The 20,968-nt window shown below is 40.9% G+C and overlaps 1 protein-coding gene across 1 annotated transcript in view; it reads right to left on the reverse strand.

The window, feature by feature from the left end:
* Positions 1–703: 703 nt before the first annotated feature.
* Positions 704–20,968, reverse strand: part of ppm1h (protein phosphatase, Mg2+/Mn2+ dependent, 1H) — a 223,091-nt gene continuing 202,826 nt past the window's right edge. The window contains exons 9-10 of the mRNA XM_059977530.1: positions 13,581–13,732; positions 704–2,031 (exon numbers count right to left, since the gene is read on the reverse strand). Of these exons, the coding sequence (XP_059833513.1) occupies positions 1,884–2,031; positions 13,581–13,732 (300 nt within the window). The 3' untranslated portion in view covers positions 704–1,883. The remainder of the gene's footprint in view (positions 2,032–13,580; positions 13,733–20,968) is intronic.

A 20,968-nucleotide genomic window follows, 5' to 3' on the forward strand; every position in this document is an offset into this window, starting at 1 on the left:
CCAGGATGAAATGGTGGAGTTGACTCGATGGTCAAATGACCGAATTCTGCTCCTGTGTTTTATGGTAGCAGACCCTTCCAGCCCAATGAGCCCAGGCAGCCTATTACACCCATGTGACCAATTAGCCTACTGACCGGAGCATCTTCGGAATATGGGAGGAAACCCACACAGTCACAGGGAGAGTAAATCCTTGCAGACAACAGTGGAGTTGAAGCTGTTGCAGTAGTATTACGCTAACAACTGTGCTATGGTGCAGTAGCAATTTGCATCTGACAGAGGTTTATAAGAGTAGGCAGCCAGTATCTTTATCCCAGGTTTGAATTGTCTAATACCAGAGGGCGTGCATTTAAGGTGAAAGGGGGTAATTTTGAAGGAGCGGTGAGGGGAAGGTACTTTTCATGAAGTGGTGGGTGCCTGGAATGTGGGTTGACGGATAAATTATGGACTGTTAAGTGATGTTTCAATGGGCACCCGCATGTTGGAAATGGTATAATACAGACATTGTGTAGATAGACGGGATAGTTTAGTTAGCCATTTGATTACTAATTTAAATGGTTCAAATAAACGTTGTGGGCCAAATGACCTGTGCTGAAGGGTTCTGTGTATTCTTGTTAAATTTTTCATTCTTTGAGAAGAGGGAAGATGATTTTTGAAAGTTTCTCTGGCATGTGTGTGAACTGGAAAAAGAGAAGTGACTGAAATGTTTAAACATGAAGCAAATTTAATTACTGTACAGTGCAACATCAACTTCCTTTTACAGTTCACCTTCATGTCAAATACAGCGCAGTACTTGAAGCTGTTTACATCTTCAATCCAGCTGCCTTATACAGTACTTATAAAACACAGAAATAAACATCAAGTATGGCTGAATGTAACATTGCTTTGGAATAAAAATGGTTCACATTTCAGTCTGAGAAATTAATTTTTAAAATTAATATCTTGTCTTGGCACCTATGAATTATTTCAGAGTAGCATAGATCAAACTTGAAATACTTCCATGAGATGAACATGACTCTTGCAGAATACCTTAATCTATGAATGCTGCTTCAGTAGGAGATTGGCATGAGTAGTGTGTGATTATTGCAGCAGTTTGACTCTTGCCAAGCTATATTACCAGTGGAAGAACCCAAGAACAGAACTGTGCAATCAAATTTGTTTTCATCATAAGTGCAATATGCTGACAATTACAACAGACAAATTTATGAAAGTCTGTAGGAAATGTTAACTAGTCTCTACTTAATACTCAAAGAAAATCATTTTACAAAAATAACCAGCAGTTTCACATAATCTTGTCCTACATGTATATACAACAGTTGGTGCTCTGATTCACTTTTCAATCAACTTTGATGACTAATGCATCTCATTTTTAAACAAAGCCTTAAAAATTGAAACAATATTTACTACATTATTATATTACTTTCCATTAGGGATTGCCATACGGATTATATGAAGAATGCTAAACACAGAGCAAATAAAGAATTTCTTCTCCACCAATGTTACAGCACTTAGAAAATATACATCAAAATTTTCATAACATAAAGACTAGTGATTTTGATAAATATACTTTTAGATTTATACAGGATATTTACTTGATTGCAGGAAAAAAATAAACAACAGAAATGGAATTGTGAAAGTTGGACTGAAAACAGAATCTGCCGATTTGCAGTTTATTAATCTCCTCTCTTTTCATAAGACTGTCTTGAATCATTTCTGGTACTTCTGCCTCACTTTCTGGTCACCATAATGATTTCCATTTGTTTTCTATTTGTAGTAAAACTGCATAGATAACCTTTGCTACAAGTAACCAAAACAAAGGAAATCTTCCATCAATATCATTATGAAGCCAGCAACACAAAGGCTACCTCGAATGGTTGTATTCATTATCATGTCCACTTATTCCCTTGCAGAAGTGGAATGACATAGACAGAGATGTCATCGCCTGAACCAAGCTTGTCATTTGATATCCTCCATCCTCGGTCCTTCAGAACTCCCCTTGCTCTCATCACCAGATCCTGGGCTGCCAAAGTGTATCTGCAAAGAATAAATGTAAATTACATAGCTTTAATAATTACAAGATGAAGATCTGTCTTTGAAGTATTCCTGAAGCTGTAAAACACTGAATTATTACCTTGTAAATTTATTATACCTTTTATTTAATTTTCCTAGATTTCATTAGTACATTTGTACTGATGCTAACTGTAAGCTATTATCAGAATCACAGACATATGTTGTGAAATTTGTGGCAGCAGTACAATGCAAGACAAAATAGATATTTTAATTGTAATTTATAATACCTGTATATAAATTAAGTACATAGATTAAGTAGCATTTATGGTTTCATAGTCTGTTCAGAAATGTGATAGTGGAGGGGAAGAAGCTGTTTCTAAAACCTTGTCTGTGTGTCTTCAGACTCCTGTATCTCCTTCCTGATGGTAGCAATGAGAAGAGGGTATGTCCTGTGTGATGCGGGTCCTTAATTATGGATGCCCCCTTTTTGAGGTATCATTTTTTTGAAGGTGTCCTTGATGGTAGGGAGGCTAGTGCCTATGATGGAGCTAGATGAGTTTACAACCCAGTGACTCTGGAAGGTAAACTAGGGAAAGATGTAACACAGGATGCTAATTCATATTTACCGGCTTTCCATCATCAAATTCATTAATACTCCCGATATCGTTAACTGTAAGCTGTTACAATTTACACATCTTCCTGGCTACTTGGACAGAGTGCCTGGGTTTAGAGGATTGGCCTTATACCACACACTATTTCACCTGTCTCCCTTTCTCTTCACCATCTACACCTTGGACTTCAACTACAACACAGAGTCTTGTCATCTTCAGAAGTTTTCTGATGACTCTGCCATAGTTGGATGCATCAGCAAGGGAGATGAGGCTGAGTACAGGGCTACTGTGGGAAACATTGTCACATAGTGTGAGCAGAATATTCTGCAGCTTAATGTGAAAAAGACTAAGGAGCTGGTGGTGGACCTGAGGAGGGCTAAGGCACCGGTGACCCCTGTTTCCATCCAAGGGGTCAAAGTGTGCAGTGTGGACATGGTGGAGGATTACAAATACCTGGGGATAAGAACTGGACTGGTCAAAGAACACTGAGGCTGTCTACAAGAAGGGTCAGAGCCATCTATAGTTTCCTGAGGAGACTGAGGTCTTTTAACATCTGCCGGACGATGCTGAGGATGTTCTATGAGTCTGTGGTGGCCAGTGCTATCATGTTTGCTGTTGTGTGCTGGGGCAGCAGGCTGAGGGTAGCACACACCAACAGAATCAACAAACTCATTCGTAAGGCCAGTGATGTTGTGGGGGTGGAACTGGACTCTCTGACGGTGGTGTCTGAAAAGAGGATGCTGTCCAAGTTGCATGCCATCTTGGACAATGTCTCCCATCCACTCCATAATGTACTGGTTAGGCACAGGAGTACATTCAGCCAGAGACTCATTCCACTAAGATGTAACACTGAGCGTCATAGGAAGTCATTCCTGCCTGTGGCCATCAAACTTTATAACTCCTCCCTCGGAGTGTCAGACACTCTGAGTCAATAGGCTGGTCCTGGACTTACTTTTTCCACTTGGCACGATTAACTTATTATTATTTAATTATTTATGGTTTTATATTGCCATATTTCTTCACTATTCTTGGTTGGTGCGGCTGTAATGAAACCCAGTTTCCCTCGGGATCAATAAAGTATGTCTGTCTGTCTATTTAACTGTACAATAGTGCAACCTAGGATTGTAACAATGGGGCTCCCTCACTGTATCTTTTGTTTGTGTCAAGTGTTTCGTGACTTGTGTCAGTTTTTCTCAAGTCCAACTGTTGTACTGTGTGGGAAGTACCTAGACTTCAATTGTCAAACTACATTTTCTCAGCAACATCACAAAAATAGAGCAATCACTGAACCAAACTTCAAAAGTTCAAAGTAAACTTATTATAAAAATACATGTGTGTCACCATATACAACCCTGAGATTTGTTTTCTTGTGAGCATTCAGTAAATTCAGGAAGCATAGCACATCAGTGAATTTCTCTTCTCAGAATGGTTAAGAAAAACACACTTCCTGCTTTCTGTTTATTCCTTACCAATATGTACAGGGACAATACATTACTATTGACAAAATCCTTAATATTGTTGAAATGTAGAACAATCTTGGGGGTCCCTGAAAGCGGCTGCCCAGGTTGATAGGGTGCTAAAGAATGTGTATGATATGCTTGCCTTCATTATGAAGCACTGGGAAGAAGGGTGGTCACACTGTATTTGGACTGTTACATCAAGTGCTAGGAAAGATGTGGGAGTTTTGGAGAGGCAACAGAAGAGGTTTAAAAGGAATATGTGCTGTAAGGAGAGGATGGACAACTTGGATGTTTTCTCTGGATTGTAATGGGAGATCTCATGGAAGTTTATACGATGGAAAGACTTGGATAGAGTCAGTGTCTCTCCCCAGAGTCAAAATGCCTAATACTTGAGGGCATGCATTTGAAGTGAAGGCAGGGAAATTCAAAGGAGATGAGTAGAGCACTATTTTCCACGTGGCTGGAATGCGCAGTCAGGTTGGTAGTGGAGGAAAATATGAGAAGGGCTCTTGGATATGGACGTGGTACAATCAGAAGAGATTAGTTTAATTACTACATTAATTAATTTGCCACCATATTATGGGCTGAAAGGCATGTTCCTGTGTTCTATTAGATTTCAAAGAAAGTTTCTCCCTGTAAAAAGTAACAGTGGTGCTGGTGGTGCAGTGACATCAGTGCCGGACTCCGGAGTGAAGACTCCTGAGTTCAAATCCAGTCGGTAGCACAACGTTAATAAACTGCAGGCTTGCTGAATGCCAATGCTGTCCATTCAAAACACTTTACTTTTTCCATTGTGCCTGTCAGTTGTTTTGACTGTCTAATATCTGTTGAGAGCTGTGATTTGTGTTTGATGTGAATGCTATATAAAACAAACATTTAAAATGCCAGTTCTCAGGCATGTAAAAAATTTCCTGCAATGGTTGAAACATGCAACTGTAAAAAAACTTGCAAAGTTATTTTGTGCAGCGTTAATTACAGATAAAAATAACGATATAAAACCAAAATTTTTCTGGTCTAGCTGAGAGCAAAGATGTTACTTTAAGCCAACAATGGAATTTACACTTCAGTAATTTATCACTGTCCATCTGTTACTTTATCACAGATACAAACAGATTACAATGTTGATTATTGTTGATTTTATTAACTACATTGCAGTCATACAACTAAACAGCTTGTGATCACACATAATTAAAAACTACAGGTGAACAACGAGCATGGGATGAAATTGAATATGACAGGTGTTTGGTAGCAACGGATTATTTCACAGTTCCCCATAAACTACAATTTTTTTTGTGTGTAAGTGACTTGCTTGCATATTTAACAAAATTTAACAGAATTGGCACCATTTACCTTTCTGATTTACGAACACCTGGTGGGGGGGTGGAGTGCAAAATTAAACCTTCACAAAGACATCATTCCTAACTTGCAGCTCTGTTGAACCCTTAATTTGAAACCCTATAACCTCTACTTGCCATAATGGAAAAGGAGATACTGGGCAATTTTACCAATCGGTTACCTTGGTATGTAACCACAGTGTGAATCCACGAAGATATTTTAGAATTTAAAACCTTAATTTGAACAAGAGGGAGAGAGCTTTTACTAGATTAGGACGGGCACGTTGGATGCGTGAGATGGAGGAAGGAAAGGGGCTTGTTTTGCTGTTGCTGTTTTGTTCTGCTGAGCATTGCGGGCATGCTATATTTGCACTGGAATGTGTGGTGGCACTTACGAGCTGTCCCCAACACATTGTCAAGTGGTAATGATTGTAAATGCAAACGGTGCATTTCATTGTATGCTTCAATGTACTTGAGATAAATAAATCTGAATCTACTGCAAATAATTGCAGGATTCAGATGCATTTTGCATATTTTTTGAAGGCTCGGTAATCATAGAATAAGAAAGCTCTTCAGCACTGAAGGAGTCATGTGTCAGTTCTTTAGAGTACAATCAAGAGATAGAGAAACCGCGAAGACTTGAAAGTAATTTACCCTGAAGTAACAGCAACGGCTGCTACAACAAAATATTGCACATTCAGTTATTAGAGTTCTCCAAGCTCCTTGGGTGCCACAGAAGCGTAGCAGCTAGTGTAATGCTGTTTCCGCTTGGGGCATTCCAGAGCCGTTCTGTAAGAGGTATTTGTACCCTGTGGAGTGTGAGAGTTTTCCCCCCACAGCCCAAAGACCAACTGGGTAGTTGAACTGGTCATTGTAAATTGTCCTGTGATTAGGTTAGGGTTAATCAGGTTTGTCAGGAGTTGCTGAGGTAGTGTGGCTGAAGGGATGGAAGGGCCTACTGTGTGCTGTATTACTAAATAAAATTTACCCTGTACTATTCAAAAAAAATTGCTGGTGTGACCTCATTTTATTCAATTGTTGAACTTCCATTTTTCATCATTTGTGCATACACTTAAAGACTGAAATTAGTCATCATTCAAATGTTTCACATCCTGCTTAAAGTTCCTTTCAAGTTGAGTGCGGCCAAATGTTTTTGTCTAGTTTTGTGCAATAACCTCGATTCCAACCATCTAGAATCAACGCTTAAGCTCTATTCATATTCATGGCCTTGATGAATTGATTACATTTTTAATAATAGAAGTTAAATTATAAAAGCAACGTAACTTGAGGATGTTGAGATTTTGGAGGGAGGTGAAAAAGATCAGTGGAAATTTTTGTTCCTTTGGTACAATACAAATTTAGAGACAACGGAAGGGTCTTTGTAAGATCTGGTGTCTCCAGCAAACAAACGTCATTAAAATTCAGCCGAAGTTAAATGTTGACATACTGATTGGCATCTTTCAAAATTCTAACGATTCTAAAATGGTTTCTGTGTAGACTGGAGAGTGGCAAACCTGACTCCACTGTGTAAGAGAGCAAAGAATGGGGAAAGGATGGACTTCTTGATCTGTTAACACAACATCAGAAGTAGGTCATTGAAGGATGCAATATGAACATACAGATTAAATAATAGGATTTAGTAGATCATAAAACACAGTAAGTTCTGCAGATTCTGGAAATCCACAGTAATGCACATGAAATGCTGGAGGAACTCAGCAGGTAAGGCAGCATCAATGAAAATGAATAATGAGTTGACAATTTGGCCCAAGACCCTTTATCAGGACTGGAAAGGAACGGAAAGGGGAAGACACCAAAATACAAAGAAGTGGGGGAGAGGAAGGAGGACAGCTAGAAGGTGATAGGTGAAGCCACATGAGTGGGAAAGGTAAAGGGCTGGTGAAGAAGGAATCCAATCATGGGAGAAAGGACAGGAAAGGAAAGGAGGAGGGGCACTGGGGGAGGTGATAGGCAGGTGAGGAGAACAGGTAAGAGGCCAGAGTAGGAAACAGAAGAGGGAAGAGTGAGGGGAAAAGAAAAATTACCGGAAGGAGAAAGCAATGTTCCTGCCATCTGGTTGGAGGTTCCTAGATAGAATATGAGGTGTTGCTCCTTCCTCTCCAAAATGGCCTCACTGAGGCGGAAGAGGGATTGTCGGAATAGGAATGGGCAAAGGTCTGGGAAATTCTACTTTTGGCAGATAGAGCACAGGGGCTCAACAAAGCCATCTCCCAATTTACCTTTGGTCTCACCAGTACAGAGGACCCACATCAGGAGCTGCTGATACAACAAATGACCTCAATGGATTTGCAAGTGAAGTGTTGCCTCACCTGGAAGGACTGTTTGGGGTCCTGAATGCAGGTGAGGAAGGAGGTGAATGGGCAGATGTAGCATTTCTCTGGTTTACAGGGATTAGTGGGGAGGGATGAATGGACAAGGGAATTTCAGAGGGAGCAATCCCTGTAGAGAGTGGGGTGGGGGGAAATAAAGATGTGTTTGGTGGTAGGATCCTGTTGAAGATGGCAGAATGATGTGTAGGATGCAGAGGCTGATGGGGTGATAGGTAAGGATAAGAGGAACTCTACCACTGTTAAGGCAGCGGGAGGATGAAGGAGATGCAGGTGAGGGCAGCATCAATGGTGGAGTAAAGGAAATGCTCAGGAGGAGGAGGAGATCTCTGACATCCTGGAAAGGACAGCCTCACCCTGGGAGCAGATATAGCAGAGATGAAGGTACTGAGAAAAGCGAATAGCATTCATACAGGAGAAAGGGTGGGAAGAGGTACAGTCATGATAGCCATAGGAATTGGTAAGTTTATAAAAGACGTTGTTGGACAGAGAGATCGAGAAATGGGATACAGGCATTAGAAATGGTCCAAGTGAGTTTAAGTTGGAGGCAAAGTTGATGAAATTGATGAGTTCAGCATGGGTGCAAGAAGCAGCACCAATGCAGCCATCAAAGTAACGCAGGAAGAGATGAATCCAGAAGAATAATAGGAGTGAGTAGCTCATAAGCATGAAAAATTCTGCAGATGCTGGAAATCCAGAGTAAAACATAGGAAATACTAGAGGAAGTCAGCAGGCCAGGGAGGATCTATGGAGAGGATAAACAGATAATGTGTCCTGATGAAGGGTCTTGGCCCAAACCATTGACTATGTATTCCTCTCCATAGATGCTGCCTGACCTGCTGAGTTGCTCCAGCATTTTGTGTGCGAAACACTCTAAGATTTCTATGTTTGACCAATCTACCAGAATACTTTGGAGTTGTGACTAATAGGACAGGTAGTTGGGTTTTCAGAAAGCTTTTGATCAGGTCCCGATTTGAATGGTTGGTTAACAAGGTTGGAAAGGATGTTTTCTATGGTGGGGAAGTCTAGGGCCAGAGGATACAGCCTCAGAATAGAGGGGCATTCATTTAGAACAAAGATGATGAGAGTGGTGAGTTTGCGGAACTTGTTGCCACAGGCATCTGTGGAGGCCAGATCATTGGATGCATTTAAGGTGGTGGTTGACAGGTTCTTGATTAGTAAGGGTGTGAAAGGTTATGGGGAGAAGGCAGGAGAATGGAGTTGAGAGAGAAATGGATCAGCCATGATGAAATGGAGGAGCTGGCTCGATGGGCTAAATGGCCTAATTCTGCTCCTATGCCTTATGATCTAGGGCTGAAGCACATGGAGCTGGGGTAAATGCTGGTATGGATTGAAATTGGTTAAAGGACATGAGAAATAACAAGGTGTTTTTCAGGTTGTCTGACTATAACTGGTGGAGCAGTGCAAACATTCAACTTTGAACTCCACTTAATCCACAACAAAGTCTTTGCTGAGGGGAAGCAAATGTCATATTTTTTGGTTTTGTGCTGATACAATACTACGTGGCATTGTGAGTAGGATGTGAATATGGGTTTCACTGCTAAATGAGTGGGTGAAAATAACGCAGATGGAAAATAATGTGGAAAATTACGAGGTCATCCACTTCAGTACAATAAGCAGAGTATTTTTTAAATAATGAGAGATTGGAAATGTTGATATTCAGACACTTGGATTGTTGTCCACAAGTCACCATGTATTCACATGAGGTTATAAGAAGCAATTAATAAAGTGAATGATAGGCTGGATTTCAGCACAAGAGAAAAAAGTTTTATTGCAATTTTATAGAACCTTGGTGAGCCTGTACCTGGAGTATTAAGAGCAGTTCTTGTCTTTACCTAAAATATCAAACAAACTTGCAAAGAGAAAGCACAATATTCCCTAGACTTACTCTTGAGATGGTAGATCTTCTGTCTGAGGAGAAACTGTATTCTTTGGAGTTTTGCAGATCATGAAATTATCTCATTGAAGCTTACAAAACTCCAATAGGGTAGTGATTCCCCTGACTGAGGTTTCTAGATTAAAGAATCTCAGTCTCAGACTATGGGGTAGGTCATTTAGCATATTGAGAAAATGCAGAGACTAGCAGATATGTTGGAAGTCTATATCCTGGAGAATTGCAAGTTATTGTCCTTGAGTTCATTCAAAACAGAGTTCAAAAGCTTCCTGAATGTTAAGGGCTTTGAAGGATATGTGCCTGTTGAAAGAAAAGGTAAAGGTCTAGGGAACCTGGCTTTCAAGAGATATTGAGGCCCTGGTGAAGAAGAAAAAGGGAGGTGCCTAAGCAGGGAGAGGTAAGTAGGAACAAATGAGGTACTTACGAAGTATAAGAAATGCCAGAAAAGACTTAAGAAAGAAATCAGGAGGGCTAAAAGAAGGAACGATTTTGCCCTAGTAGACAAGGTAAAGGAGAGTCATAAAGGATTCTTCAGATATGTTAAGAGCAAAAAGATTGTAAGGGACTAAATTAATCCGCTGGAAGATCAGAATGGTAATCTACGTGTGGAGCCAAAAGAGATAGGGGAGATCTTAAATTGATTTTTTGCATCTGTATTTACTCAGGAGATGGACAGAGTCCACAGAAATAAGGCAAAACAGCAGTGAGGTCATGGACTCTATTCAGATTACAGAGGAGAAGGTGTTTTCTGTCCCAAGGCAAATTAGGGTGGATAAATCTCCCGTCCTGACAAGGTGTTCCCCTAGACCCTGCTGGAGGCAAGTTCAGAAATTGCCTAGCAGAGATATTTACATCATCCTTAGCGACAGGTGAGGTACTGGAGGACTGGATGATAGCTAATGCTGTTCTGCTGTTTAAGAACAGCTCTAAAGATAAATCAGGAAACTATAGGCTGATGAGACTGACATCAGAAGCAGGAAAGCTATTCCAAAGGACCAGATATGAGTATCTGGATAGATGTGGACTGATTAGGGATAGTCAGTTTGACTTTGTGTATGGTAGGATACATCTAACCAAAAATATAGAGTTTTTTGAGGAAGTTACCAGGGAAGTTGATGAAGGCAATGCAGTGGGTGATGTCTTTGTGGACTTTAGTAAGGCATTTGTCAAGGGCTTGCATGGAGTTTGGTCAAGAAGGTTCAGTTGCTTGGCATTCAAGGTGAGGTAGTAAACTGGATTAGACATTGGGCTTGTATTCGATGGTTGCCTCTCTGACTGGAGGCCTGTGACTAGCGGAGTGCCACAGGGATCGGTGCTGGGTTTGTTGTTTGTCCTCTATATTAATGATCTGGATGATAAGATGGCTAGCTGATTCAGGAAATTTGGGGGGGTGTAATGGACAAGAGGAAGGCTATCAGAGCTTGCAGTGGGATCTGAGCCAGTTGGAAAAATGGGCAGAAAAATGGCCGATAGAATTGAATACAGTCAAGTGTGAGGTGTTGCACTGGAAGGACCACCTAGGGTTGGTCTTACACAGTGTATGGTAGGGTACTGAGGAGAGCAGTATAAAGGGATCTGGGAATGCAGGTCCATCATTCTTTGAAGGTGGCACCACAGGGTCAAAAAGGAAGTTCTTATGTATTCTAAATGGAAAGATAACATAATGGTGGCTAACAAGTCAAAGCCAACAAAGAGAGGACATATAATACAGCAAAAACTAACAGAAGGAAACTAAGAAAGTCATTAAGGTAAAGATGGAATATGAAAAGTAAGCTAGCCAGTAATATTAAAGAGGATATCAAAAGTTCCTTCAGATACAGAAAGTGTAAAAGAGAGGCAAGAGGGTATCGGACCGCTGGAACATAATGCTGGAGAGGCAGTAATGGGGGCAATGAAATAGCGGATGAACTGAATAAGTATTTTGCAACAATCTTCACTGTGGAAGACACTAGCAGTATGGTGAAGTTCCAGGTGTCAGGGGGTATGGAATGTGTGAAGTTACCATTCAGCCCATCAACTCTGTTCTGCCATTCCACCAGGGCTGATTTATTATTCCTCTTAACCCCATTCTCTTACCTTCTCCCCGTAACATTTGTCACACTTACTAATCAAGAACCTTTCAAACACCGTCTTAAATATACTTAATGATTTGGCTTTCACAGCTGTCTGTGGCAATGAATTCCACAGATCCATCATCCCTGGCTAAAGAAATTCCTCCTCATCTCTGTTCTAAAGGGATGTCCTTCTATTTTGAGGCTGAGCCCCTTTGGTCCTAGAATCCCCCACTACAGGAAACCTCCTCCACATGTTCACTCCTTCTCAACCTTTCAATATTTGATAGGTTTCAATGAGAGCCCCCCTCATTCTTCTAAACTCCAGCGAGTACAGGTCCAGAGCTATCAAACGCTCCTCATGTGTTAACCTTTATTTTTGGGATAATGCAGAATTAAGATGGTGCCAAATGGCTGCCTCTTTGAGCTCATCTGTGTAATCAGCTTAAATTTCTCACTTATTTTTCCCCTTTTCAAGGTTGGAGTTCTATCCAGGTCCCTGATCTGCAAGTGGCACTCAAAATGTTTTTTTGTTTTTAAGTGGGCATCTCTGGGGTTGGCAGCCCTGCAGATGACCGATTCCAGGCCAGTGTTGCTTACTGAGGCGCCGTGGGAGAAAGAACATCAGGATTTCGCTGTGACGGATGGATGGATGGAGGTCTCTGTAGTCGAGCAGTCACATTCGCTTTCTCTCGATGGGGGGAGAGTTTGCTGCCAATTCTCAAGTCGGCAATCTCAAAATAAAAATTGACATGGCGGACAGTAACCCTGAAATAGCGACTGTCAGTTTCCCCTTTCACTGTGATAACGCGTGATCTTTCTCTGTCCTTGTTTGTGTAAGAGAGAGCCTGTGGAATGTCAAACTGTCGGGTCAACTATAGTTTGTGTTGACTGCATATCACGGTCTCCCTTTGGACGCTTTGCTGTTGCTTGGTGGCTGGTGGGCACTGACCCTTTTTGTTGAAACTGGAGGGGCGAGGGGAGGTTGATGCATTGGTGCTTACTGCTGCTTGTGTTGGGGGGGGGGAGAAGGGGAGGCTTTGGAGTTCTAACATCCTTCTGTCATTCATTCTTTTGCGGTTCTGCGAAGACAATATTTCAGGTTGTATACTGTATACATTCTCTGATAACAAACGTAGCCACTTGAATCATTCTTGTGACCCTCCACTGGACACTCTCCAACGCCAGCACATTCTTTCTTAGATAAGGGTCCCAAAACTGCTCACAGTACTCTGAGTGAGCCCACATCATGACCCTTGCACCTTAGTTATCTAACTGCACTTTACTTCTGAAACTGTAACATTACACTCTGAATTTGGTTATTATTGTTCCTTTTCTATTAGCTTGACATACTTACGTTTGGAATGATCTGTCTAGATGAAGATCTTCACTACATCTTGGTATGTGTGACAACTACTACATAATAATTGATAGATGGGGTGCCACAGCAGTTAGCACAACATTACTACAGCTCGGGACTTGGAATTTGGAGTTCAGCCCCGGGCCCTCAGTAAGGAGTCTGTGTATCTCTTCCCCATGGAATGCAGCAGTTTTCTCTGGGTCTTCTGGTTTCCTCCCAGTCCAGACATATCAGGTAGGTTTACTGGTCCCGTGATGAGGTTAGGATTAAATCAGGGTTGTCTCGGTTTGCTGGGGTGGCTCAAAGGGCCAGAAGGGCCTATTGCACTCTGTACCTCTATGTAAAATCAAAATAAAGAACTTCCTTCTCATCTCTAGATGGCTGACCTCTTAAACTGATAAATGGTAAATGTTAATAGCCTAGTAAATATTTTAATAAGAATATTTCATTACAGATATTAACTAGCACTTGATAACTAATTCGAATTTCTCACAGACCTGTGTGGATCATCAGGATCGCAGTTGGCAAGAAAGCTAGTGATAGCATCCGCCACTTCTTTGTTTGACAGAACATCCCACAGGCCGTCGGTGGCGAGAACCAGTGTATCATCTGCGCCATGTTCATGCTCTGTGCAGTCATAGACTCTCACCTGTGCACACATCAATTAAAATGCCTTTATCAAACAAACATTCCAAAGAAGGTTTCATTTTCTCTCATGCATGTGAAGAAAACAAATTCCATCAATTATTCATAGGACCTGTGCATTAAAAATTCCCAAATCGATAGTGAACAATAATAAATCTTAACTGCCTCAACAATAAATATACAAACAAGCTTTCAGTAACAGAATAATGTATTCCATCTTTCTTTGTATGGGAAAGCATTGCAATCAAAAAAACTATTGTTCTCCTGATGAAGGGTTTCGGCCCGAAACGTCGTCACTACATCCTCCCATAGATGCTGTCTGGCCTGCTGAGTTCTGCCAGCATTTTGTGTTTTTAATTGTTTCCAAATATGTTTTATCTTAATTTCAGGAAAAAGGCTATTAACTATCAACCTTACCATTCATTTTGATCAGATCAGATTTCAGCTTTTTAGGCCAACTGCATTTCACAGCCTTCACTGTGGCAATTGGACAGTTAAAATCTCCATGGCAACAGCCTGACATTCTATCTTGCCTATCTCAGCAGCTCCTAAACCATGCAAGATGGGCCCAACTCTCCTTTGCAGAGCAAATTGAATTACTCTGAGAAGGGAGGTGCAAATTTCTAAAAGGTAGACACCTTAGTGACACAACTACAATAAGATCTGGTATAGAAACTACATTTCAACTCACATTAGATTTTAAAAGAAGAATGCATATGCTTTAACTTAAGGAACTAAAATCAGACTTGATTATTTCTATTTAAAATTTTGATCCTACACAGCAATTATATCTGGTAGAATGCAAAAATATCAACAAAATTATCTGCAAGCAACTCAGCAAAGCAAGTTGTACATACACGTTTGTATGTGTTAGGATTATGGGTTGTGCCACAAGGTCTTTGTGTCTATGAAAGATGTTTAAGAATTCAGAAACATTCACGGTGGATTCCGGTCCATTGGATACATTGGGACCAGTACATTTTGATCCAATTAACTGGCTGCCCCAATTAGCCAAAGTTTCATGCAAATAGTTAAAAAGGTATTTAAAAAAAGACAAATTACCATTTAACCAAGTAACAAATTATGTATTTAAATGAAATATGGAGCAAATTAGAACACTATCAGTACTACTTGTGTACTATAAAACTGTGTATTAGTTCCTGTTAGTTATCTACAGAGTGACTGATTAATCCAGTGTGTGCTGCCTTGTTCTTTTGATTGACCGTAAATTAACAAAATCAGGGGAGATGCCTAGTGCAGCTAATGGACTGCCTTCATACAATCCTTTCTTGGATTGCATTCTCCAAATCTTCATTTTCATTCTAACATTCAAGATGGTTGTTGATACCTTCAAGTTCTTTGTAGTTCCTAACTTGCAGAAGTAGTGAGATCATTTAATTTTCACTCCTGGCCATTTCTGGCATCTCCAAGCCTGAGTGTTTGAAATTGCAGTGAGCAAAACGGATCTCAATTGTCTTACCATTTATTTCTCACTATCAGTAACAAAAATAACCATTTTTTGAACACAAATGCACACAACTGACGCTAGTTATAAACAATGCAACGTTCTCCTGCCTCAATTAAGCAGCTAAATGTGTACTAAATGAAGGGAATCCTGGCTACTTTCTTGATCAGTTTTTTTGTTTTTTTAAGAGTTGTACCAAAAAAGCATCTGCTTGTTAACCAATGGCCCAATCAATTGGAATCTGCTGTATGTAAAATCAGCTCACTGGACTAAGCACAAACTGAATTGTTGCACAAAAGACTACAATTTTGTTCACATTGATGTACCAATGAAAAGGAATTTTAGCAAAGTGTATTTTCCACATAAACTATTGCCACAGTGACTTCAGGGTGTAATTCTTGCCCATCATGCTGTGAATACTAACATTGATTCTCTGATAAATATAAGGAGACTGAAGTGAAATTTTATTAAACTGAGGGGCCACACACATCAGTCATTTAATATTTTCATTCCTCAGGTCTGCAGTGACTTTGGACTGTCAGATTCAGGATTGAAACGAGTATTTCACCCTCCAGAACTGAATTACAGCATTCATTCTCCTGAATAGACCCTCACTGAATATTCCGCACTTGTTTGCAAATGAAAATATGTGTACTAAGTCTGCAATCAATACTGTACATCAAGTATGTAATTAAAAAGGTTTTTGGTAGAACTGCAGGATTGAGTAGTACATACTTGACTTCTCACAAGGATAAAATACTACTGTGTCTTTCTCTTTGGTAGTCCCTCGATTCAAGGATGGTTTGTTTTCACTCTAGTTCTGAGAAGTGGAAGATGCCTGTGCATGGATTCTTTTAACATGGAATGACCACTGTACACAGCTACCATATGGTCTTGACAAAATGTACCTTGATCCAATGGCAGTGAGGTCCAAGGCCATTAAAAACCAGGCTCTGGTGGACTTAAATGGACAAAAATACACACTCACCACTCACACAAACACTAAATCTGGTCCACAATATCTTCCTTAACCTTCTTCCCTTCCTCTGATTAGTTGATTACTTCAGTTTCCTTCTTCAGTTCTATTTTCCCTCCTCCTATTCCCCCCCCAGCTACAACCCTTCACTCACCCCTTCCCACACAATACCTCCACAAACCTCACACTAACTTCTCTCCACTGTTCTTTCAGCAACAGTTACTGACTCTCGCCAGAGACCCTCCGTGCCTCAGATTCAGGTTTATTTATCACAGGTACCTGGAAACATACAGTGAAATGTATCAACACAAGGAAATCTGCAGATGCTGGAAATTCAAACAACACACACAAAATGCTGGTGGAACACAGCAGGCCAGGCAGCATCTATAAGGAGAAGCACTGTCGACATTTTGGGCCAAGACCCTTCGTCAGGACTAAGGCCTGGCCTGCCGTGTTCCACCAGCATTTTGTGAGTGAAATGTATCATTTGCATTAACAACCAACACATTCAAGGATGTGCTGGGACCAGCCCGCAAGTGTCACCACACATTCCAGCGCCAACACAGCATGCCCACAATGCTTGGCAGATCAACACAGAACACACCAAGTGACAGAGCAACAACAGCAAAACAAGGCCAGTCCCGTCCTCTCATCCACCACACACACACACACACACACAGAGTTCTGCCAATAGCCCAGGTCCATGACTCTCCTCTGAGATACTCTTCAGCCACCCAGCCCTGCTTGACGTCAGTGGATCACATTCTCATTCACTATGTTCTGTGGCTGGTCTGGTGAGTCCAATGGACTCGCAGCATGCTAGCCAATAGACTCACAGCCTTGCACGTCTTGAAATCAAGTCTGCAAACCAAACTCAGAAAGCCACACACACAAACTTCATTTCAACAGAGGAGTTCAGGTAAGATTTGGGTGGTTCACTTCAGTATGAAAGGCTCTAAGAAGATAAAATTTATGATTTTTTCTTCTCAGGGCAACCAAGTCGTCAAGTCTCAAAGCGCACTACTTTCTTAATGGGCCAGGCTCTGAAAGAATTATGTCAGATCTACTCTGCTAGCTACTCCTGGGCTATTGTCAGCTGTTCTGATGATGAGTGTGATATTGAATTATTTTCTTGTCACATCTGCATTACGCCATTGCACAATGCACATCAAAGCAGTTGCATTGTCATGACTGCCTTATAAAGAACAACTTAACTTTAAAAAGACAATATTTTAATTGTAAAGCATTCACAAAGGTACTCTTCACTGGAGTTGGAGGAGATTTGGTACGTCACTAAGGGCTCTCACTGATTTCTGCAGATTTACAGTGGAGGGCATCCTGTCTGGTGGCATCATTGCCTGGTGCAGAGAGTCCAATGCGCAGCATCAAAAGAGGCTATAGAAGGTTGTAAACTCAGCCAGCTTTATCACAATCCTCCTCACTGTCACAGACATCGCCAAAGGGTCGGCATCCATCATGAAACCACCTGGGACATGCCCTCTTCTCATTACTACCATCAGAGAGGAGGTACAGCAGCCTGAAGCCCCAAACTTAATGTTTTAAGAACAGATTTTTCCCCTTTGCCATCAGATTTCTGAATGGTTCATGGACATTACTTTGCTATTCCTGTTTTGCAATATTTATTATTTTATTGTGACTTACAGTATGTTTAAAAATGTATTACTCTGTACTGCTGCCACAAAACAACAAATGTCATGACATACATCAGTGCAAATAAACATGAATCTGATTCCAAGATGCAACACTTGTGTTGTCCATCTGTATCAGCCTTTGAGTAGCCTAGAATATCAGCCTTTTTTTTAGGCCGCTCACAAAAGACCATTTTACAGGAAGGGTTTCAGCACCTAAATTACAGGGAAAGGTTGAACAAGTTAGGTCTTTATTCTTTGCAGCGTAGAAGATTGAGGGGGGACTTGATAGAGATATTTAAAATTATGAGGGGGATAGATTGAGTTGACGTGGATAGGCTTTTTCCATTGAGAGTAGGGGAGATTTAAACAAGAGGACATGATTTGAGAGTTAGGGAGCAAAAGCTTAAGGGTAACACGAGGGGGAATTTCTTTACTCAGAGAGTGGTAGCTGTGTGGAATGAGCTTCCAGTAGAAGTAGTAGAGGCAGGTTCGGTATTGTCATTTAAAGTAAACTTGGATAGGTATATGGACAGGAACGGAATGGAGGGTTATGGGCTGAGTGCGGGCCAGTGGGACTATGTGAGAGTAAGCGTCGGCAAGGACTAGAAGGGCCGAGATGGTCTGCTTCCATGCTGTAATTATTATATGGTTCCAATCTGTTTTATCATTTATGTTTTGTCGGAACAGATGGAGTGACAAAGATCTCCCTGTTTCCACAGAAATACCCTAAGTTTACTGCATACTCTTCTTTCAAACTCCCACCCTGGTCACCCACCTACCAGTTCTCTTGAAACTCTCTTGCCTTGTGCCTTACACTGCACCTGGCACAACCTGCCAGCTGACTCACGGAAAGGAGCTGGCTGCTTCCCAGCCCTCCTTTGGCTGGTGAGGTGCAGCTAAAGAGCTCAGTAGAAAACACACTGTCCAAACCCAAAAGTGATTGGTTCATATGACCAATTAGTTTTGTACAGAACTGGCAATCTCCTTCAACAAGACTTAATTATCTTCATTGATCTGAATATGCTAAGAGATCATGCCATTTTGCTTCAGGAAAAACTGGAAAGTATGGCTGATTCTCACTAAGAGAAATGTCCTTCAAACTTATGATTTTAAACCATAAGACCATTGGACCTAAGAGCAGAATTAGGCCAATCAGCCCACTGAGTCTCCTCCACCATTCCATCATGGCTGATTTATTATCATTCTCCTGCCTTCTCCCTATAACTTTCGATGCCTGACTAATCAAGAACCTTATCAACCTCCAGTTTACATACACCCAATGACTTGACCTCTACAGCCATCTGCAGCAATGAATTCCACAGATTCACTACCCTTTGGCTAAAGAAATCACTCATCTTTGTTCTAAAGGACATTATTCTATTCTGAGGCTGTGCCCTCTGCTCCTAAATTCTCTTGCTATAGGAAACACCTTTCCAAATCCATTCTGAGCCTTTCAAGCCCCTCTTGTTTTAATTTCCTATTTATTTGAAAATTAATATTCACAATAACCTGGAGGATATTCAGAGATTTTGCTAGGCAACTTTATTTGACTACTGGAACTTAAAAATGACTTGCACTTCAAGGTTCCATGACATAAGCGTGATGATCTTTTACTGGTCGTGTCAGCAGGAAACCTGGTTGAAAGCACTGGGCCTATAATTTGGTCCTAATTCAAAAGAATACATGGAATTTACCAGAAATTCTATACTGAATCCCTCCAACAGTTCATACAGCGTTACTGAGAAGTTCAAAACAAAACCATCTTCAGATAGTGGAAATCTAAAATGAAAAGAAAATTAAGAAATGCTCAGTAGGTCAGGCTGCATCTGTGGGAAAAGAAAGTGAATTAATGCTTCAGGTAATCTGGACTAGAGAATGAATATGTATTTAAATGACTTGAATGTGTAATGAACAGGAACTGATAAGTGATCTTGATGTAAAGGAGCCATTAGGAAGTAGTGATCATAACATGATAAGTTTTTATCTACAATTTGAGAGGGATAAGGGCAGATCAGAGGTGTCAGTGTTACAATTAAATAAAGGAGACTACGGAGCCGTGAGGTAAGAGCTGGCCAAAGTTAAATGGGCGGATGCCCTGGCAGGAAAGACAGTGGATCAGCAGTGGCAGATATTCTTGGGCATAATACAAAAGATGCAAAAGCAGTTCATTCCAATGAGAAGGAAGGATTCAAAGAGGGGGAAGGGGCCACAGTGGTTGACAAAGGAAGTCAGAGATTGTATAGCATTAAAGAAAAAGAAGTATGACAGGGCTAAGATGAGTGGGAATACAGATGATTGGGAAAATTTTAAGGAACAGCAGATCTTAACTAAAAAAGCAATACGGAGAGAAAAAATCAGGTATGAGCTCAGTCTAGCCAGGAATATAAAAGGGGATAGCAAAAGCTTTTTTAGCTATGTGAAGAGAAAGAAGATAGTTAAGAACAATGTTGGCCCCTTGAAGAATGAATTGGGAGAAGTTGTTAGGGGAAACAGGGAAATGGCAACAGAATTTAATGCGTACTTTAGATCTGTCTTCACCAGGGAGGACACAAGCAATCTCCCAGATGTATGGATGGGCCAGGGTCATAAGATATCAGAGGAATTGAGACAGATTGACATTAGGAAAGAAACTGTGATGAGTAGACTGGTAGGACTGAAGGCTAATAAATCCCCGGGTCCAGATGGTCTGCATCTGAGGGTTCTAAAAGAGGTGGCTCAGGAAATTGCGGATGCATTGGTAATCATTTTCCAATGTTCCTTAGATTCAGGATCAGTTCCTGAAGATTGGAGAGTGGCTAATGTTATCCCAATTTTCAAGAAAGGAGGGAAGGAGAAAACGGAGAACTATCGCCCTGTTAGCCTAACGTCAGTCGTGGGGAAGATGCTTGAGTCCATTATTAAGGACGAAATAGTGGCACATCTAGATGGCAGAAATAGGATTAGGCCGAGCCAGCATGGATTTACCAAGGGCAAATCATGCTTGACTAATCTGTTGGAGTTTTTTGAGGGTGTAACAAGGATGTTAGACGAGGGTAAGCCAGTGGATGTTGTATACCTAGATTTTCAGAAGGCATTCGATAAGGTGCCACATAGGAGATTGGTGAGTAAAATCAGAGCTCATGGCATTGGGGGCAGGGTTTCAACATG

This window comes from Hypanus sabinus, chromosome 8 (genome assembly GCF_030144855.1).
Source record: "Hypanus sabinus isolate sHypSab1 chromosome 8, sHypSab1.hap1, whole genome shotgun sequence".
NCBI lineage: Eukaryota > Metazoa > Chordata > Chondrichthyes > Myliobatiformes > Dasyatidae > Hypanus > Hypanus sabinus.